General features: G+C 49.4%; 1 protein-coding gene across 2 annotated transcripts in view; it reads left to right on the top strand.

Annotated features, from left to right (window-relative positions):
• MAN1C1 (mannosidase alpha class 1C member 1) overlaps positions 1 to 18936 on the top strand; it is a 141000-nt gene that overhangs the window by 39755 nt on the left and 82309 nt on the right. For both annotated transcript variants that reach the window (XM_019461853.2, XM_019461852.2), the window contains exon 2: positions 15699 to 15795. In XM_019461853.2, the coding sequence (XP_019317398.2) occupies positions 15699 to 15795 (97 nt within the window). The remainder of the gene's footprint in view (positions 1 to 15698; positions 15796 to 18936) is intronic.

Raw genomic sequence — 18936 nt, 5'->3', positions numbered from 1 at the left:
AAAAGGGGGCCTGACGGATTCTATACCCAAAGCTCATTCTCAAGAGATGGCATCACCCAACTAGAAGAGAAGACTCCTGTCCCCTGGGAGCTACTGTCACCCTCCTCGGCCAGAGGCCTCCCTGTGAGTCCCGAAGGTCCTGAAACAGGTCACTTAGGCTCCTTGCTGTCACTGAGGTGCCACTAGCAGTCTTTAGGTTATCAAGGACGAACTGCCAGATTTCAGATAGCATCACCTCCCTAGGAGACCCGGATTACTCTTCTCCATGCTGTAGTCAAGATCTGTGCAGTGCTCACTTTGATATTTTCCTTGTTTTCACTTAAATCTGTTTTTATTTTCCTTTAAAAAAACAAAAAACAAAAAAGCTCTAACATTTAGGCAAAAGAAATCGTTCTGCCTGTTTCATGTTTCCAAAGGCTCTAGCCTCTGCTGGGGCAGCTTTAAAGCAGGCCATCCATTCCTTCCAGCAGCCTGAGCCTTCGGGAACTGGGAATGTGGACGTTTCTTGTTTTCAAAGAGAAACAGACCTCAGGATGGGCCATTCGGTGCAGGCAGCAGGCAGTAGGCCGGTCCTCGTTTTGATTCTCTGCATGCCACATGCTGTCCAGAGGTGCTGGGTTGATGTTTTGTTCATTCACTCATCAGACAGTGGAGCAGCCTGGTGGGATGGAAGGGACACACAGCGTTTTGAATCAGCCAGACCCCAGCTTCAAACACCAGCCCTGCCACTCTGCATAGCTCCAAATGTTGGGAAAGGGAGCCGCTGATCTCATCTAGAAGGGTTGTTGGGTGGGAAGCAGTGTGCTGTTGTGATGAAGAGTGCAGGCTTCCAAGTTGTCTTCTTGCATCCTGGCTCTGCCACTGTTCGTTCTGTGTCCGTAAGCGACTTAGCTAACCCTCCAGGACTCGACTGTATCCTCTTGTAAAATAGGGGCAATAATAGTAGCCCACCTTGCAGGGTTGGTGTAGGATGAAATGCTTCTTTTTCTTTTTTTTTTTTTTTTTAATCTTTATTTATTTTTGAGAGAGAGAGACAGAGTGTGAGCAGGGGAGGAACAGAGAGAGAGGGAGACACAGAATCCAAAGCAGGCTCCGGGCCCTGAGCTGTCAGCACAGGGCCCGACCCGGGGCTCGACCTCACAAACCATGAGATCGTGACCTGAGCCGATGTCAGACGCTCAACCGACTGAGCCACCCAGGCGCCCCTAGGATGAAATGCTTCCTGAGGGCTTAGCCCGGCACTCGGCACACAGTAAGTACTCAGCAGGTGTCTGTTACGGATATCAGAGAGAATGTGTCTAGCCATTGTTATTACTAATGTGCTATATTGACTTCCTCTGCTTGGCCAGCTCGGTACTAGGGGTTGGGAATGTTTTGATGAATAGGTCACAGAGCTTAAAGGCAGGGTAGACAGACTTGAAAGACATTATTGCCCTGCTGAAGTGTCAAGTGTTGTCATTGATGGATGGCAAGGGGCTGCAGGAGAATAGTGAATTCCAGAATGTCGGTACCCATGCTCCAGAATATCAGAATTCCTAATGCAGAAAGAAGGCTGTGGAGGAGTGGGAAGTGCATTGGGAGATTTGGTGGTTTATTCATTCAGTTTTTCATTGGGAAGTGCAAAGGTCCTGCGGTAGTGCGTTATTTTCCTATATAGTACCAAACAGTGATTTGAAACAACACAAATTTATTCTCTTACAGTTGTGGAGGTCAGAAGTTCAAAATGTGTCTCACCGGGCTAAAACCAAGGTATTGGTCAGGCTGCATTTCTTTATGAAGGCTGTGGGGGAGAATCCATTCCCTTGCCTTTTCCAGCTTCTGAAGGTGCCTGCCTTCCGTAGCTCATGGCACCTCCCCCATCTTCAAAGCCAGCAAAGGCCAGTGGAGTCTTTTTCACATTTTGCCACCTGGACACTGACCCTCCTGCCTCCCTCCTTTACTTCTCAGGACCCTTGTGAGTACATTGGCCCACCTGGATAATCTAGGATGATCTCCCCCATCTCAAGATCGGCTGATTAGCAACCTTAATTTCATCTGAAACCTTGATTTGATGTTACCCTACATACTCGCAGGTTCTGGGGATTAGGACATAGGCACCCCTGGGGGCCATTACCTGCCTCCCCCAGACAGGAAGGGGGCTGTATGCATTTGAAGTGTTGTCCAGAGGTCCCTGGCGTGGACCCCCAGAGAGTGAGAAGGGGCTTGGGGACTGCCCAGAGCAGGCCCTTCGGGAATGGAGTCTTGGGAGTCTCTTGGAGGCACTTAACAGAGAAGAATGGCATTTAACGGTTAACATTTGTAACCCTCTGGCAGTTGGAGAAAGGATGGGGGTGAAGTGGGGCAAGAGAGGAGGCGGGGAGACTGGCTGAGGTTCAGAGGCAGTGGCCTGGGAGGGGAGGAGTGACAGCCTTGCTGGAGGGCGGATGTGCTGTGTGGAGGAGACTCCACGGTTTCAGGAGGACGGCGGTCCCGTTTCCTGATGTAGGAAAGTGATGCACGTGGAACCCAAGAAGGGCAGCCACGAGCGCTGGTGCTCACCACGAATCTTCTGTGTGCCTGGCCGTGCGCTGAGGGCCTCGTGTGGTAATTCATCCACTGGCGGCACCCGCTGGAGGCCGTTACGCGGTTGCTCCATTCTGCGAGAGGCGATGGGGCCTCTACAGCCAAGAGCGTAGACTGCCTGGGTTAGAATCCTGGTTCTGCCGCTGACTTGCCGTGACACTTGGGCATGTGCCTCAGTTTCCTTATATGAGAATGGGAGTGATAATATAGTAACAAGGTTAACGTGAAGATCGAATGCAGTAATATACATGTAAATCACTGGTGACTTGTGGAAACCCCTGGAGAAGCCTAACAGTATCATTATTTTTAAACAGATGGATAATTGAGGCGCAGAGAGGTTAAGTATCTTGTCTAAGGACACACAGGTGGGGAGAGCTGGGATCCAAAGCCAGGCTCTTAGCTCCTGTGCCTTGCTTCTTCCTTGGAAGTGCCTTTCAGAGCCGTGGTGAAAACTACATGCTAATACATGCAGAAGCCCTTATCATGCTTGGTACATGGTCATGTTCCGTAAACGTATGTACGTCGAAGTGCAGTTTCTTTAAAATGAGGGTGATGACACCCATCCTGCCACACTCACAGGTGACTGTCAGGCTCTAATGAGAAAGGGAAAGCACTTTGGAAAGGGTAGGGCTACCTGCACATAGGTGCATTTGCACTAAAATCCTTCAGAGGGCCTTGTTGAACAGTTTCCCCCTGGAATTTCACTCACAGATGAGCTGAGGTCTTCCCCGCTGTCATTTATCTTTGTTCACACCCCATCTCCCTGTCCTTCCCCCCACACCCAGTCTGTGATAAAGTAGAGGAGTGGGGGGGACCCTTCACTTTGCAGGTGGGGAACCATTCTCGCACTGGTAGAGCTCAGATCTCCTTGTGATCTTCTCCCTCAGTTCCTTTTGTCCGGCTGCAGACTCTGTGTCAAGATCATAAAGGTATCCATAGGAAAGAGTCTCGCTCATTCTTGCTATCCCTTGTGGCCTCCCAGTTGGAGATTTTCTTGTTGGGCCTTTGGTAAATCCTTGCTGAGTCAAAGCCACTGGGCAGTCCCGGCATTGCCCTTACTCTGTGGTCCTCATGACATGTGCCACCCAGGGGGATTCCCCCTGTGCTGTCACCATCCTTAGATGTTGATTTCAGCATGTATTCAGGGAAGGCCTCTGTGTGTTGAGCACTCTGCTAGGGGCTGGGGAGCAATAGTGATCAATGGTGGGGGGAAATAGATACTAATTAATCAATCACACAATTAATATAAAATTCTGACTTTGATGATCTTCTCTAATAGGGGAATTCGACCTGATCCAGGCAGCTAGGCTTCTGTAGGACTGAGGTCTGAGAGATGAGTGGAATTTGTCAGGCATAAAGAAGAGAGGGGAGTGGTCCAAGGAAAGGTGCTATCATGTGCAAAGGCCCTGTGTCAGGAAGAGGCGTGGTTCTCCAAGGAACTGAAAAGGAAAGCTGATATGGCTAGGGCAGGGATAGGGAAGATAAGCCGAGGCTGGAGGCATGAGTGGATGGGACTCTACAGGGCTTGATGGGCAATATTGAGTTTGATCTTTATTCCTGATGGAAGTGTTTTAGTATGTTTTGAGGGTGGGGTAGATAGTAGTGTATTTGCATTTTGAATAATCACCCTGGCTACAGTGTGGAGAGCAGTGTAGGAGGTGGGAGAGGACTCCTGAAGGCCAGTTAGGAAGCTGCCACATGAGTCCCACGGAGAGGTGGGAGCACCCTGGATCAGAGTCTTGGGGCAGAGAGAAAAGAATGGAAGGATGCTTCATGGGTAAATTAACAGGGCAGCTGTGATCCTTTGGCTGTTCTTTATTGAGCACGTGTTATGTACCAGCTACTGTGCCACACAGTTTACATATGTTATTTACTTTCAGGGTTATTATAAGGATTAAATATTCCTGTCCTTATTTTACTGATGAGGAAACTGAGACTCAGAGAGATTAAGTCACTCACTCCAGGCCACACAGCCAATTCATGGCAGAGCCCTATACAGCTTCTCAAACTTCAGTGTGCATTTGGATCACCTGGGGATCTTGTTAAAATGCTGGGTTTGATTCAGCAGGTCTGGGGTGGGGCCCGGGATGCTGCATTCCTAACCTGTTCCCTGGGTATGCCCAGTTTCTGGTCCCTGGACCGCACTTGAGCGGCAGGGTCTGTCTGCCGCCAGGGCTCACATTCTCAACCATGGCGCCTTAGAACAGCTATAGATGAAGTAAGATTTCTTACACTGTCAAATCTGAATCCCCACGGGCACGATGTGGGAGAGCTGTCTGGACCTCAGATAGGTAGGGAGTGATAGGACATTTTCATTTCCTACATTTGCCTTTCACCCTCTCAAGCAAACCTCAAACTGAAAAAACGGTTGGAGGCAGCACTTCCCCCTTCTATTCCGCATCCCACCCCTTCACCCCTCAGCACAACCCAATCCCACCTGTATCCAGCTTCTGAACTAGACCAGGGGTTACGTGTAGCCACGGATGTCTCTTCAACAGCCACCAATCAGATCACACTGTGGGGCACTGATAGATGGGGTTAGGCTGAGGAATCTCATATGGATGGTTTCTCAGTACCAAGCTGTCGGCTGTTTCCCTGGACCGTACTGAAAGGGAAGGGAAAAAAAAAAATCAACCCAACATTCCAATCTCTTTAACTGTATGGTCATTAGATCCCAGGATCATTAGAGACCAAATCTCCCGGCTCAGCCCCTGCAGATGGGGCCAGGTGTCACTGCTGGGAGACGCCAATAAGGCTGTGAGTCATGGTGTGCGCACTTGTCTTTAATGACTGGGAAAATCCAGTTCCCTTCTTGGCAGCTTTGAGACGTTGCAACTGTGGTTCTGGGTCACTGCCAGGCCTGATGCTGTCTGTGTGCGGGTTTTCTTTAAAAAGGGGAATGTCTCACCATTTCATTGACCACTCCTTCCTCCCCAGTTGCCCCAGGGAACTTTGCAACACAACCTTTCTCTTAGTTTTCCACTCTAGTGGCGGGCTGCCAGTCATTCCGATGTCCTCCCTTCCTCGAACGCATCCTTTCTCTCTTGGTTCCATTGTTCTGGGGCTCCTGAGCCAGGCCGAGCATCTGTGTCGGGTGACATGGTGGATGCTGGTCGCTTTTCTCAGGAGAGAATTCTAGAGCTCGGAGACAGGTAGAAAGAACATCTTAAACAAAATAATAATGTCTGCATCAGACTATGAAATAGTTTTCATTTTAAGATTTCATGTCATTGCAATTCGTTCAGGTGGACAAGAACGTCTTTTGTTTGACAGAGAACTGAAGGGATGTCTTAGGATTCAGCTCCCATTGCTCTGCCTGTGTCTCTCTCTCATTGGAGCTGTGTTTTCTGCCTTTGCAGGACTTGGCCAAAGGAAGGCTTTGTGGTCTATTGTTAGGTGTTCTTTGGAATCTATAAATCACAGACTGCTGGGAGGGAGGGGCTTCTCGAGCTCATCCAGAGCTGCCTTCTGTCTCCAGCACGGACGTGCATGGATGCACACGCAAATGATGACTGCCTGTTGAGTATTTCTGGAACCCAGTGGGGGCAGAGGTATGCTTTCTCTTGGCATTTAGTTCTCATGTCTCTTGATTCTTAATGTCACGTTCTCGAGTCCATCCCAAATTCCTCTTGCTGTGGCTCAGGCTGCCCCTGCCCTAGTCAGCTGCGCTACCGTCCTGGCCCACGTTCTTGGAGATCGTACCATCCCGGTGCAGTTAGGTGTGTGTCCTGTCCACGGCGAGTCACTTCCCTAGTCTGAGCCTCACGTGGTTCTTGTAAAATGTGGCTTTGGGAATAGACTGTGTCTCTGGCACTCAGATTCTGTTTGACTTTGAGATGCAGGCTCTGTGCTTCTGTCGTTTCTCTTGCTGGTTGGCCTTCTCTCTGACGCCCAGCTATAAAGGTCTTCTCTTCTGTCAAGCCCGGTGCCACCCTATCCACCCTATGGCCACCCGCCTACCCAAGCACTCCCTCTAGACTTGGGAGTAGCACCATAGCGTTTCTTCCTTATGTGTTTCATCCTAACAACCTTTAGCTTGTATGTTACAAACATTCCTGGATATTCATTGTAGAAAATCCAGAAAGAATAGTTCAATAAGAAGAACAAAACTAACAACCAGTGAACTTCTCACTATCAGACGTAACCGCTGTCGGCACTTCGGTGTATTTTCTTCCTTTTTTTTTCCCCCCTTAAAATACTTACACATGGTCCAGTAAATTTCACATTATATAATTTGATGCCCTGCTTTTTCACTGAATATTCTATAATTAGCGTTTCTGTGTATCACTACGCACACTTGGAAACAATTTTTATTATCTGTTTAATACTTTATATCTCATCCTTTATCGAGCTCTTGCATGATTATATGAATACCTATCCTGTCAAGCCTCTGAACTACCCAGATCAAATGGGATGAAATGTGCAAAGAGCTACACAAATATAAATGACCGTAAGTTTTATGTCCCCAAGTGAACTACATTACTGAATTGTCACAAACTTGTCATATATTTTTCTGTCACCAGGTTTTGCACATCAATGGGCACAACAAGCCGTCTGGATTTGCTCTTTAAAAGGGAACATACATATTAATAAATTCTGATTTTTTTTCCCCCAGCAATTTCTTAGAGCCTCTGGCCTAAGGAGCTCACTCGAAGTGCAGAAAAAGGAAATGTGCACAGAGATGTTCATTAGGGCATTATTTACAATTGCCGCAAAGTAAAAGTCCCTGACACATCTGATTATATGGGAGGAGGGCTGAGTAAATGACGCTGAACTGGCTTGCTAGCCTATTGTATAGCTATCGAAAATGATATTTGCAAAGCCGTTGCAATAAAATGGACCTTGTTTCTGCCATCATCCCTGGAAGAAGCAAAGGTGAATGGAAAAGAGAGGAAAGAAAAGTACCCAAGTGGGAATGGTGGTTATAGTATTCAAAAAGTGGGTGGTGGTTTTCTTTTGCTTTTCTTTTTTTTTTTTTTTTTTTAAATTTTTTTTTTTAACGTTTATTTATTTTTGAGACAGAGAGAGACACAGCATGAACGGGGGAGGGGCAGACAGAATCGGAAGCAAGCTCCAGGCTCTGAGCCATCAGCCCAGAGCCCGACGCGGGGCTCGAACTCGCGGACCGCAAGATCGTGACCTGAGCTGAAGTCGGATGCCCAACCGACTGAGCCACCCAGGCGCCCCTTCTTTTGCTTTTCTACAGTGAGCATGTACATGTTGGATACATTAAGAGATGGATGGACGGACGGACGGATGGATGGATGGATGGAAGGAAGGATAGATAGGGTTAGCAACTTTATTCTTTAAAAGTATCATAAAGAATGTGTACAGAAGAGGGAGGTAGGGGGCACAGAGCTGAGCTCAAGTGTGGGGAGCGACCTGAATGTGGAGAACGAGAATGGGGGCTGAAGCCTGGACCGAGCTGAGACTTCTGGAAAATGCTCAGAACCACAAAGGGGACTATTTATTTTTGGAATGGGAAGAACAGAGTACGGATGGGCATCTCATTTGAACATAGTAACATCATTATAAAAGGAAAAACCCAAACTGCTAGTTCCTCATTTGCTCCTACTTTTGACTAGAGCTGGCAGGACAGGCCTTGCAGAGAGTCTGGCAACGGGCGCGTTCTGTCATAGTTTATAAAAGTGGAGGTAAACAGCGGGCACCTGGGTGGCTCAGTTGGTTAACCGCCCGGTTCTTTTTTTTTTTAAATTTTTTTAAACGTTTATTTATTTTTGAGACAGAGAGAGACAGAGCATGAATGGGGGAGGGTCAGAGAGAGAGAGGGAGACACAGAATCGGAAACGGGCTCCAGGCTCTGAGCTGTCAGCACAGAGCCCGACGCGGAGCTCAAACTCACGAACTGTGAGATCATAACCTGAGCTGAAGTTGGACGCTTAACTGACTGAGCCACCCAGGCACCTCTCTAGCCCCCCTTTTTTAAGTAGGCTCTATGCCCAATATGGGGCTCAAACTCACAACCCTGAGAATAAGCAGTGTATGCTCTACCCACTGAGCCAGTCAGGTGCCCCCCCCCAAATGTTGTTTTTTTTCTAAATAATCTCAGACTTGTAGAAAAGTTGCAAAAATATAAAAAAGATATCACATTTACCCTTCACTCAGATTCCTCAAATATTACCGTTTTCTCTTTTCTCTTGCTACACACACATAACACAGTTTTCTGAACCATTTGAGAGTAAGACGCAAGCATAATGCCCCTAACCCTTAAATACTGCATTGTGTATTTCCAAAACCTTCATGCCACTTTTCTACATAACCACAGTAAAACTGTTAAAATAGGAAATTGAGGGGTGCCTGGGTGGCTCAGTTGGCTAAGCATCTGACTCTTGATTTTGGCTCAGGTCATGATCTTATGGTTCGTGAGACTGAACCCCGTGCCGACAGCATGGGGTTCTCTCTCTGCCCCTCTACTGCTCGCACTCTCTCAAAATAAATTGAAAGGAAGGAAGGAAAAGGGGAAAAGAAAGAAAGAAGGAAAGAAAGAAAGGAAGGAAGAAATTTGACACTGATATGATACTGCCACCTGATTCTTACACCCCATTCAGATTTTGTCAGTTCTGAATGAAAGTTGTCTTTATAGAAATAGTTGTCTTTATAGAAATAATAATAATCGCTGCTCTGGGATTACATTCAAGTTCACATACAGCATTTAGGTCATGTCTCTCTGGTCTCCTTGAGTCTATAACAGTCCCTCAGTCTTTCCTTTTCTTTCATGACCTTAATGTCTTTGAAGAGTGAAGGTCATTTACGTTGTACATTGTCCCCAGATTTCGGTTTGTGTTTTGGGCGGGAATGCCACTGAAATGATGGTGGTGTATCCTCAGTGTGTCCTATCACGTGGTGTATGACATCTAATTGTCCCTACTAATAGTTTTTAAAAATATAAATAACTTGGGGCGCCTGGGTGGCTCAGTCGGTTAAGCGTCTGAATTCAGCTCAGGTCATGGCCTCACAGTTCGCGAGTTTGAGCCCTGCATCAGGCTCTGTGCTGACATCTCAGAGCCTGGAGCCTGCTTGGGATTCTGTGTCCCTCTCTGTCTCTGCCTGTCCCCCACTTGTACTCTGTCTCTCTCTCTCTCTCTCAAAGATAAATAAACATTAAAAAATTTTTTAATAAAATAAAAAATATAAATATTGAGATATAATTCACATACCATAAAAATCACCTGTTTGGAAAGTATAAAATTCAGTGGTTTTTAGTAATTCACATAGCTGTACAGTCCTCATCCACCAACTATAGAACATTTTCATCACCCCAAAAAGGCATCATACCCACTAGTCATCATTCTCCATGTCTTCCTTTCCCCAGCCCCTGGTAACCACTAATCTACTTCCCGTCTGCATGGATTGGCCTGTTCTGGACATTTCATAGACATGGAAGCCTACATTCCGTGGCCTTTTGTGTCTGGCTTTCCCTTAGCACAGTGTTTTCAAGGTCCCTCCCTGCTCTGGAGTATATTAGTACTTCCTTTCTGTTTATGGCTAAGTACTACTCCATTCCATATGTATTCTACATTTTGTTGATTCATTCATCAGTCAGTGGACATTTGGGTTGTTTTCACCTTTTCGCTATTAAAAATAGCGCTGCTGTGCACATTTGTATACAAGCTTTTGTGCGGACTCGTGTTTTTTTTATTTTCCAGGGGACGTGTCAGGGGACCCCTCGGTTCAGTGATTCGCCAGGGAGGGCTCACAAGCTTCAGCACTTAGCCCTACTCCCGGCTGAGATTTTTACTGTAGCGACAGGACGCAGAGAGAAATCAGCAGAGGGAAAAAGTGCATGCAGGGAAGCCCAGAGGAAACCAGGCACCGCTTCCAAGAGTCCTGTCCCGGTGGAATCACGCAGGAGATGCTGAGTTCTTCTAGCACGGAATTGTGACAACACGCATGAGGTGTTATTTATCAGGGAAGCTCATTAGAGACTCAGTGCCTGAGGTTTTTACTGGGGTATGGTCACATAGGTACTATTTTATTTTATTTTTTATTTTATTTTATTTTATTTTATTTTATTTTATTTTATTTTTGATTTTTTTTAACGTTTGTTCATATTTGAGAGAGAGAGAGAGACAGAGTGCAAGTTAGGAAGAGGCAGGACGAGAGGGAGACACAGAATCCGAAGCAGGCTCCAGGCTCGGAACTGTCAGCATGGAGCCCGATGGGGGGCTTGAACCCGTGAACCGTGAGATCATGACCTGAGCCGAAGTCAGACACAACCGACTGAGCCACCCAGGTGCCCCACATAGGTACCATTTTAGCATGTACCAAAACTCTAGACTCCCTGAAGGAAAGCGGGTGTTCAGCATAAGGTCAGGAAACTACCCTCACTATTTAGGATGGTGGGAACATTCGCGAAATCCACGTTCCCACATGCCAGCCAAGGACCAACCTTGCAGGCAGGTCTTTCCAGGGATAGAAGCCTGGGGCCAGCTGTTGGCTCTTTTCTACACAGGTCCACACCTGAAAGTGCAGTTGCTGGGACTATTTAACCAAAATCCTCTCCAACACCAAACTTCTCTCCAATGTGACTACACCATTTTCATTCCCATCAGCAATGCATGAGGGTTCCAATTTCTCCCCGTTGTGGCCAACACTCGCTGTTGTCCGTCTTTTTGATTATAGCCTCCTAAGAGACAGTAATAGGTTTTTAAGTTAGTGATTTGCAAGCATTTAGAACAAAAAATGCTGATTCGGAGGAGCCAAAATGGGTTCTCTAAGAACAAATCGTGCCAGTCTAACCCCTGATTTTCCTTTAAAAAAAAAAAAAGCAGCAATTTATTTTTTCTGTACAAGCTATGCTAGGGGACTGTTTTGTGTTTCAGCCCTGTCCTTCAAATATCTCCATGTCCAAAAATGGAGACACGGGGCTTGTAGTGATTGGTGGGCTCCTCACTTGCTGACAGATGACACTCAAAAATGCTACATCCAGGAGAAAGGCCCCTGCTGCTGTTCCCCGACGCCGTTCTCAGCCCCCCTGTTTAATGTTTCTGTCCAAAACTCAGGGGGAGACACAGATGGTAGTCCTATCAAGTTTGCAGATTACCCAAAGCAGACAGACACATGCACATTGAATTATAAGATCTGGTTCCAGAAAGATCCTGACAGCACAGAATGGTAGGCAGAGTCCTACAAGATGAAATTATTAGGGACAAGTGGCAAGTCCCCGCCCACAGGATCTGGTCCAGATGAGAGTAGGGAGAGTCTGCACTTTGGTTTTCAGCTCATTCACAAAAGTATAGCCAGCCATAACGAATGGGCAACGAAGTCTCGGGGCATCTTGGAAAAACGTTACGACGTGTGGGTCTGCCGTTTCAGGGGACTCAGGGCTCTGCCGTGAGGGGTGCTGTTGAAGGAGCTGGGCACTCAGTTGGCCAACAGACAGCCTGAGGTGACTGGTGAGTTGACCTACCTGCCGGAAGGTCTCTGCTATGAAGGCAGTATGAACTGTCTTCCCCATGGCCCATAGGGAAAACAGATTTGGACTGATTAAGGAAGAACTCTGTGAAACTACAGTCAAATGGGCTGCCTGGTAAGGTGGTGAGCACCCCGTCACTGGGGGTGTTCAAAGAGACATGGCATAATCTTTTATTAAAGAACTTGCATGAGGCAAGAGGGAGACTTGATGACCTTTGAGGTCTTAGAATTGCCTAACAGGAAGCCAGGGACTATCTACCTCTCAAGCCCAATCCGAGGGTCACCCCAGGCATGTATCACCAGCTGCAGAGTGAGATTAGCCTTTCTGTGGGTCATCCTCAGCTTGTGCCCCTCACAGTCTGTGTGTCCGTCAGCACACTTGGGGATCCACTTGAGACACACACACTCGCCCTCTTCTGAGTGCCTCTGTTGTGCAGAAGCCCCGCCCCTCTGACCCATTACCTGCCTTGCCCATGATGTGTGTGGTCTGCCAGTCTGCCAACCATGTGTTAAACTCTACAGCCATTTTCTTGTTCTTACAGTCATTCAGCAAATATTTAGTGAGCCACCTATTATGTGCCAGTCCCTGGATGAGTTGCCAGGCATGTGGCAATGAATAGGGGTTTAGGGGACTTACCCCATAATCCAAGTATAAAACTTGACTGCGGGCTGCTGCAGGGCGTGACATCAGGAATGCAGGGGAAGGAGGGGGGGGGGCAGGTCTGACTTAGGCCTCCTGCCCTGCAAATTGCCCTGCACACTATTTCAACTGGGATCTGAAGGAAGATAAGCAGTTGGCAGGAAGTAGAGGGTGGGGCCAGGGAGCATCCCCACTGTGGCTGTGGCCCAAACTGCAGCTGAGCACAGGACAGGACACCTGGTCGGTGCTTGCTTGCGGGGCTTGAGGAAGAGAAGTAAGGACTACCTGGCTGGGGGTCTTTTCCCGTCCCCTGCTCATCCAGTGCCCAGGTTGAGCCACTTGTGACCCGAGATGGGAGACGTCTTGTGTGTGTGTGTGTGTGTGTGTGTGTGTGTGTGTGTGTGAGAGAGAGAGAGAGAGAGAGAGACTGAGAGCCACCTTGGTTGCTTCCTGAATCTAGTCCCAAGTGGCACAGGGATTATTTGTGCCTCCGTTCCCCTCCACTGATGTGGATGACTGAGAACGCAGGCCCCGTTCCAAACGTCTCCACAGTGGCAGCTCCTCTGAGAACACGTAGATACCTACGATTCTCCTAATTACTCTGGTACACCCACTTCTCTCTCTTTCTCTTAAGCAGGGGGGATTGGAGGGGAGGGTGCGGTCCTCCCCCTCCAGACCTCTGCTGCTGCTTCCCTGCTGTCATTTATGTTTTACCAGCCTCCTGCCGCTCTCCCACCCTCCCCTCCCCCCCTCACAATGGCTAAACTGAGGGGGCTTCCAGATAAGAGAGACTGAGGGAGGAGGCCAGTCTCCCTTAAGCACTCATACCCGGCAATTAGTTTCTGTTATTGCCAATTCAGGATAAGTAGAAAATAACAGAGGAATAGAACTAGGACTCAAAGCCTGTGCCAAGTGCTTGGCATGCGTTACCATGACATTTTCATGTATGTCACATGGGAAGCCACATATCAGGCCAGGCATGGGGATGGGCTTGGCCGGTGTGGGAGTCGAAAGAGCTGGATTCCAGCCCTGCTGGCTGTGCTTCCCTGATCACTTCCATCTCGGAGCCTCGGCTTGAACGTCTACGAAATGGAGAGGTGCTGCTAGATTATTCTGCCATTTCACAGGGAATGCGGGACCTAGGCTTGTCACGTCTGCCCTCCTGGTCTGTGTGTTTGGGCCACAGTGGCAAACACAGCGGAAGTTTTGGTCCAGATGTGTCTGGAAGGGACTGCTTCTAAGCCTTGGTACCCAGAGTGGCAGAACATAGAGGATGAAGGTAGAGACGTCCAGAGAGAGGGAGCTGAGACAGGAAGGTAGGCTGGGAGATAGGGGGAGAAAAGTAGAAGGGTGCCGGACAGCGTCTGGAGGTGAGGTTGGAAATAGAAACACATCACCAGATCTGTCGTTTTCAGGGGTGGCCCATGGACCAGCAGCATCACGCGGGAACTCAGTAGAAAGGCAAATTCTTGGCCCCACCCCCCCCCCAGACCTGCTGAATCAGAAACTCAAGGATGGAGCTGATAGTCAGATTCAGCAAGCTTTCCAGGTGATTCTAATGCACACAGAGTTTGAGAGCTAAGGGTGACTGGAAGGAGGGTGGTGGCTGAGGCTTGGGGGACGGACCGGATGGGAATTTTAGAGGCTGAGGAGGCTTGTCAATCACGTGCAGGTCGGAAACCAGGCATTTCCAGCTACTTTCTTTCATTCAAACCTTTCAGGATTGGGGATTAAACCTTTCAGCAAAGTAGCCCTTGCTGTTCCCATTTCAAAGAGGTGTCCACTGAGGCTCCAAGACTTGCCAAAGTCAAAGCAGGGGTGAGATGAGAACCCAGGCCACTCTGGCCCTGAAGCCTGAGTTCTTTCCACCACACCAGCTGCCTCCTCACCCACCTGTCCTTCAGCTGTGCCTCTGCCGCCTGCCCCTGCTCCCTCCTCTGCTCCTCTGTCACCCAGGCAGCCCACCATGCAGAGGCAAAAAGACAGCATCCTTGAGGCAAATAAGGGGGACCCTGGGGGACGGGGGAGCAGGGCTGAGGGTATATTGTTAGCCTGGCTTCCTCCAGCCTCCAGTGCTAAGTGCGGCTGGAGGACCAAGGTGGTTGCATGATGTTCCTACAGGCCAACATAGTTGCCTTAATGTAGTAAGAACTGCACAGCCTGGGTGCCAAAGTCAATAAATACTCGTTGCTGCCTACATGTACCAAGCCCTGTGCTGGGTGCTGTGGGAGAAACTGAGGCAAGCATAGTTTCTGGCTTCAAGGAGCTTATGGTTCAGAGCCAGGGAAACAAAAACTGACAGTGACTAGCTGGGGTGCTAGGGATGGCCAGGGTACGTCAACAGGTGTTGGAAAAGTTCAGAGAGACTCATGTGGTGACTTTAGGGGACAAAACAAGGACTTTGGGGGACAGGCCTACGGCTTTGGGGCCACAGGGCACCGGTTCCATTCCCAGCACTCTCATTGACTGGGTAACCTTGGACAAGTGCCCTCATGTCTTTGCCCTGTGTGCTTATCTACAGAATGGAGTCAACAATCCCTCACTAGGGGATTGCTTTATTAGATTACACCTGGCACCACTCAGCGAGTTATTTCCTTCCTTTCAGAGGATCAGTTTAGGCCAGAGCAAAACAGGAAGGCTTCATGGAAGAGGTAGCTTTTCTCTTTGGCACTGAAGGGTGGCTAGAATCTATTTGGTGCTTTCTGTGTCTTCTCTAAGGAATCTGTGGGTAGACTCTGGACTCATGGGGTCGTCTGAGGAGAACGGCCTTTCAGGCAGCTGTGGAGAGGGGCAGAGAGAGAGAGAGAGACACAGAATGTGAAGCAGGTTCCAGACTCCCAGCTGTCAGCGCAGAGCCCGATGTGAGGCTTGAACTCACTAACCGCAGGATCATGACCTGAGCCGAAGTCGGACGCTTATCCGACTGAGCCACTCAGGCGCCCCTGGAAGGTTATTTTTTCGATGTGGTTTCGGATCCTATTGCAGAGGGCAAAGCCAGGTGGCCGGTACAGGTTGTTGGGAACGGCCGTGCTCAGGTTCCGTTTCCTGCTTTTTCTTGTAGATGATGCAGTTCGCCTGGCAGAGCTACAAGCGTTACGCGATGGGGAAAAACGAGCTCCGGCCACTCACGAAAGACGGCTACGAGGGCAGCATGTTCGGTGAGTTGGTGTCCGGCAGACCCACCGCCCCCCCGCTGCGGACTGAGTGGGGTGCGGTTTTGACTTTTCACCCCCTGAGTTGTGTTCCTATTTCCCCAGACCTGGGGGATCCCAAGGCTGACTTCCTTCTGGGCTGTTCAGGCTCCTGAGCTTTCTAGATTTGGGGGAAGCCCACACGCTTCCGTCTCACTTTACACTCGTCTCTGTATGTACTTAGTGTGTGTTTTCGAGCAAACACACTCGGACGTGTGGCCGGGGACAGTGAGGAATGGAGACCTGCTGCCAAGGAGTAGGTTTGGAGCTCTGAAGGACAGATGCGGAGGGGCTTTAAATCCGCTTCTCCAGGCGTAGCTGTAAAATGATCTCGGGTGATTTCATAGAGAAACAGAAGAGGTTTCTGATGACGTGGGCGCGGGCACTGCCTCCAGGGTCCTACAGGTGCGGCTCGCACGCTGACTTGGTGGACGGACAGAACTGTAGCCCGGCAGGGAGCGGCATGGGTGCCACCTCGTGTCACCAGCTCGTGTGTGACCGGCAGCCTCACTTGGCCATGTCTCTTCCCTCTCCAGCCACGGTTCTCCTAACTTGAAAGCCACTCTCAGCTGGAGAGACTGCAGAGTGCCTTATTGTGGGCGTGACCTCACGTTCCAAATGTAACACCCTTCCAAGTCGCCAGCTCTCCTCTCTGTAGGCCTTTCACAAGAAAAGCCTCCCGGCTTGCTTCTTCCTTGAGAGACGGGAGCTGTCTGGGGCTGGAGACAAAAAGTCACCTGCTGCGTTCCTTACTCCTTAGAGACACAGGCTCCTGAGGTCCAGACCCAAAGAACCAAGTCAGTTGAAAAGTCCCAGGAAAACCTTTTTAATGTTTATGTATTTTGAGAGAGAGAGAGGGCAGGCGAGAGGGGCAGAGGGAGCGCGAGAGAGAGAGAATCCCAGGCATGCTCCATGCTCAGTGTGGAGCCTGACTCAGGGCTTGATCTCACGACCGCAAGATCACGACCTGAGCCGATATCAGGAGTCGGCCACTTAACCAACTGAGCCACCCAGGCTCCCCTCCCAGGAAAACCTTGAAGACAAATTTAAAGGAATGGCCCCTGTGTGTATGGTCTTATTAGAAGCATTTGTGTTGCGGGAAAAGAGACACAGGACCTGCTTTCCTCCCCGTAACCAGTCAGCATCACATCCTTTCTGGACGTTCAGATAATTCACTCAGGGTACGCGTGCGCGCGTGTGTGTCTCGGGGGCGGGGTGGGGGGGGTGGAAAAGGAAGAGAGAGAGAAAGAAAGAATTTGGGTAGCTGCTTTTATTTTTCTGATTATCACAGGAATGTAGGAGAAAAGAAAAAGTATCGAAAGGTGTAAAACAGAAAACAACTCGTTCTGCCACCCGGATGCAGCCTGTGTTGATATCTTGGTTCACTTCCTTCCAGTCTTCTCTGTACTTTTTTTCGCTCTCTGTATGCAATTCCATGTCCTCTTTCTCTCTCCATCTCTCTCTGTTTTGGCTTAATGTTACATTCATAGGTATTTCCCTAACTTATTCAAATTTTTTTCATAAAGAATGGTTTTAATGGTTGCAATTAATGCACGGATGTGCCGTAGTTCATTGAACTATCCTGCTAACGTTGGACAGAAGCCGTTTCCATTTTTTTGCTATTAAAAACCATTCAGCAGTTGCCATCTTTGTGCATAAAATGTTGTCTTAGCATAGATTGCTACGGAGGACTCTTGAGTCAGAGGAGAGGAAGCCAGATGTTTCCTTAACCTCAAATATGAAATGTACAGATTTCTGTTGAGGAGCCTGGTTGTCCTCCCTGCCTTAGAACAGACCTTCCCCAACATCAGCCCGGGGGAAGGGCGGCTGGCGTGAGTCTCCTCAGAGTTGTTGGAGCTTTGGCTCCTGATGTAAATCGGGGCTGGAACCACGGAGGCAGTGTGCGAATTTTCGGGGAATTGGTGGAAGTCGGGGGAGGCTGATTTCTGAAACTGCGCAGCAGGGGCATAGCTGTTGCTCAGACCATCCATGGGGACAGAGGGAGCACCATGGGGAGCACTCCAGGGAGGATCGGGCTAAGCCACCTCCCCTTGTGTAAACATTCCTCAAGGCTGCCATTTGCATCTCAACTCTTCAGCCCCTCTTCAGTCACCAGACCTGATGGGAGAGTGGGCAGCTGGAATGGTGGAAAGAAACTTGGACCTGGGTACAGGTCCTCACTCTGCCCTGTGGTGTATGGCCAGGTCCAAGTCACTTCGCCTCTCTGGGCCCCTGCTCATCCGTCCTTCACACTGGACTTCTGTGTGAGCACGTATGACCACGCAGAGTGCCAAGCATGTATGAGTGATTTACGATTTACAGCATAACAAATGCAGTCGGCAGTTGCCCAGGTGAGGCCATGGGAGGTCCTGAGGTCCCCCGGGCATCTGTCTCCCAGAGCAGCCTTAGCAGGACCCCTGGTGCCGCATCGTCCAGTGTTTTCAACAGCCCTGGCAGTGACGCAGCGTCTTTCTTCTGCCACCAGCAGAGAAGTGGCAGTGGGCGGCTGGCTCCTGGGAGAGGAGGGTGGGCAGGGGCCCGGGTACTGGGCAGGGAGAGCTGGTCTCAGTTTACTCTTTCACTCAACAAGTGTTTATTTACCAGCTCCTGGTTGTGTGAGCTTAGGCAAGTCAGCTCTCTACGATTCTGAGTTTTTCTGCACAGCAGAGCTAAAGAAGACCTCAGAGCCCCAGCCCAGGGCCTACCTGACACGGAGAACCTGCCAAATGGGTAGTAGCTATGACCGTGGCGACCGCATGTGTGTCTTATGAGACAGAGGCTTATGGGAATGCAGAGGAGGAAGAGGTTCTGGTTTGGACTGGATCCATGAGGGGCTTTGAAGCCAGATTGTTCCCGAAGACAGAAGGAGGTGAACTGGCCTGAATTCAGCTGCTTGTCACCCTGCCACTTCTTTTTCTGGACTCACGTGGGCCGCTGGGTGGCCTCGTTGCTGGGCTCTGGCCGCTGCCATCTTCCGTGACTTCGCCGTAAACTGAGCCCCGCCGAGAAGGTCGGGTGGGAGCAGTGCCCACCCTGCCCCACCCGGCCGAGTCGTTTGGACACGGGCTCTTGCAGTCCCCTCTTCCTGGCCTGCAAGGCCAAGAGGGC

The sequence above is a fragment of the Panthera pardus genome, unplaced genomic scaffold, assembly GCF_024362965.1.
Source record: "Panthera pardus isolate Hobbes unplaced genomic scaffold, ASM2436296v1 HiC_scaffold_11, whole genome shotgun sequence".
NCBI lineage: Eukaryota > Metazoa > Chordata > Mammalia > Carnivora > Felidae > Panthera > Panthera pardus.
The sequence above is the reverse complement of the archived record's forward strand: the minus strand, read 5'-3'. Positions and strand labels throughout refer to the sequence as shown.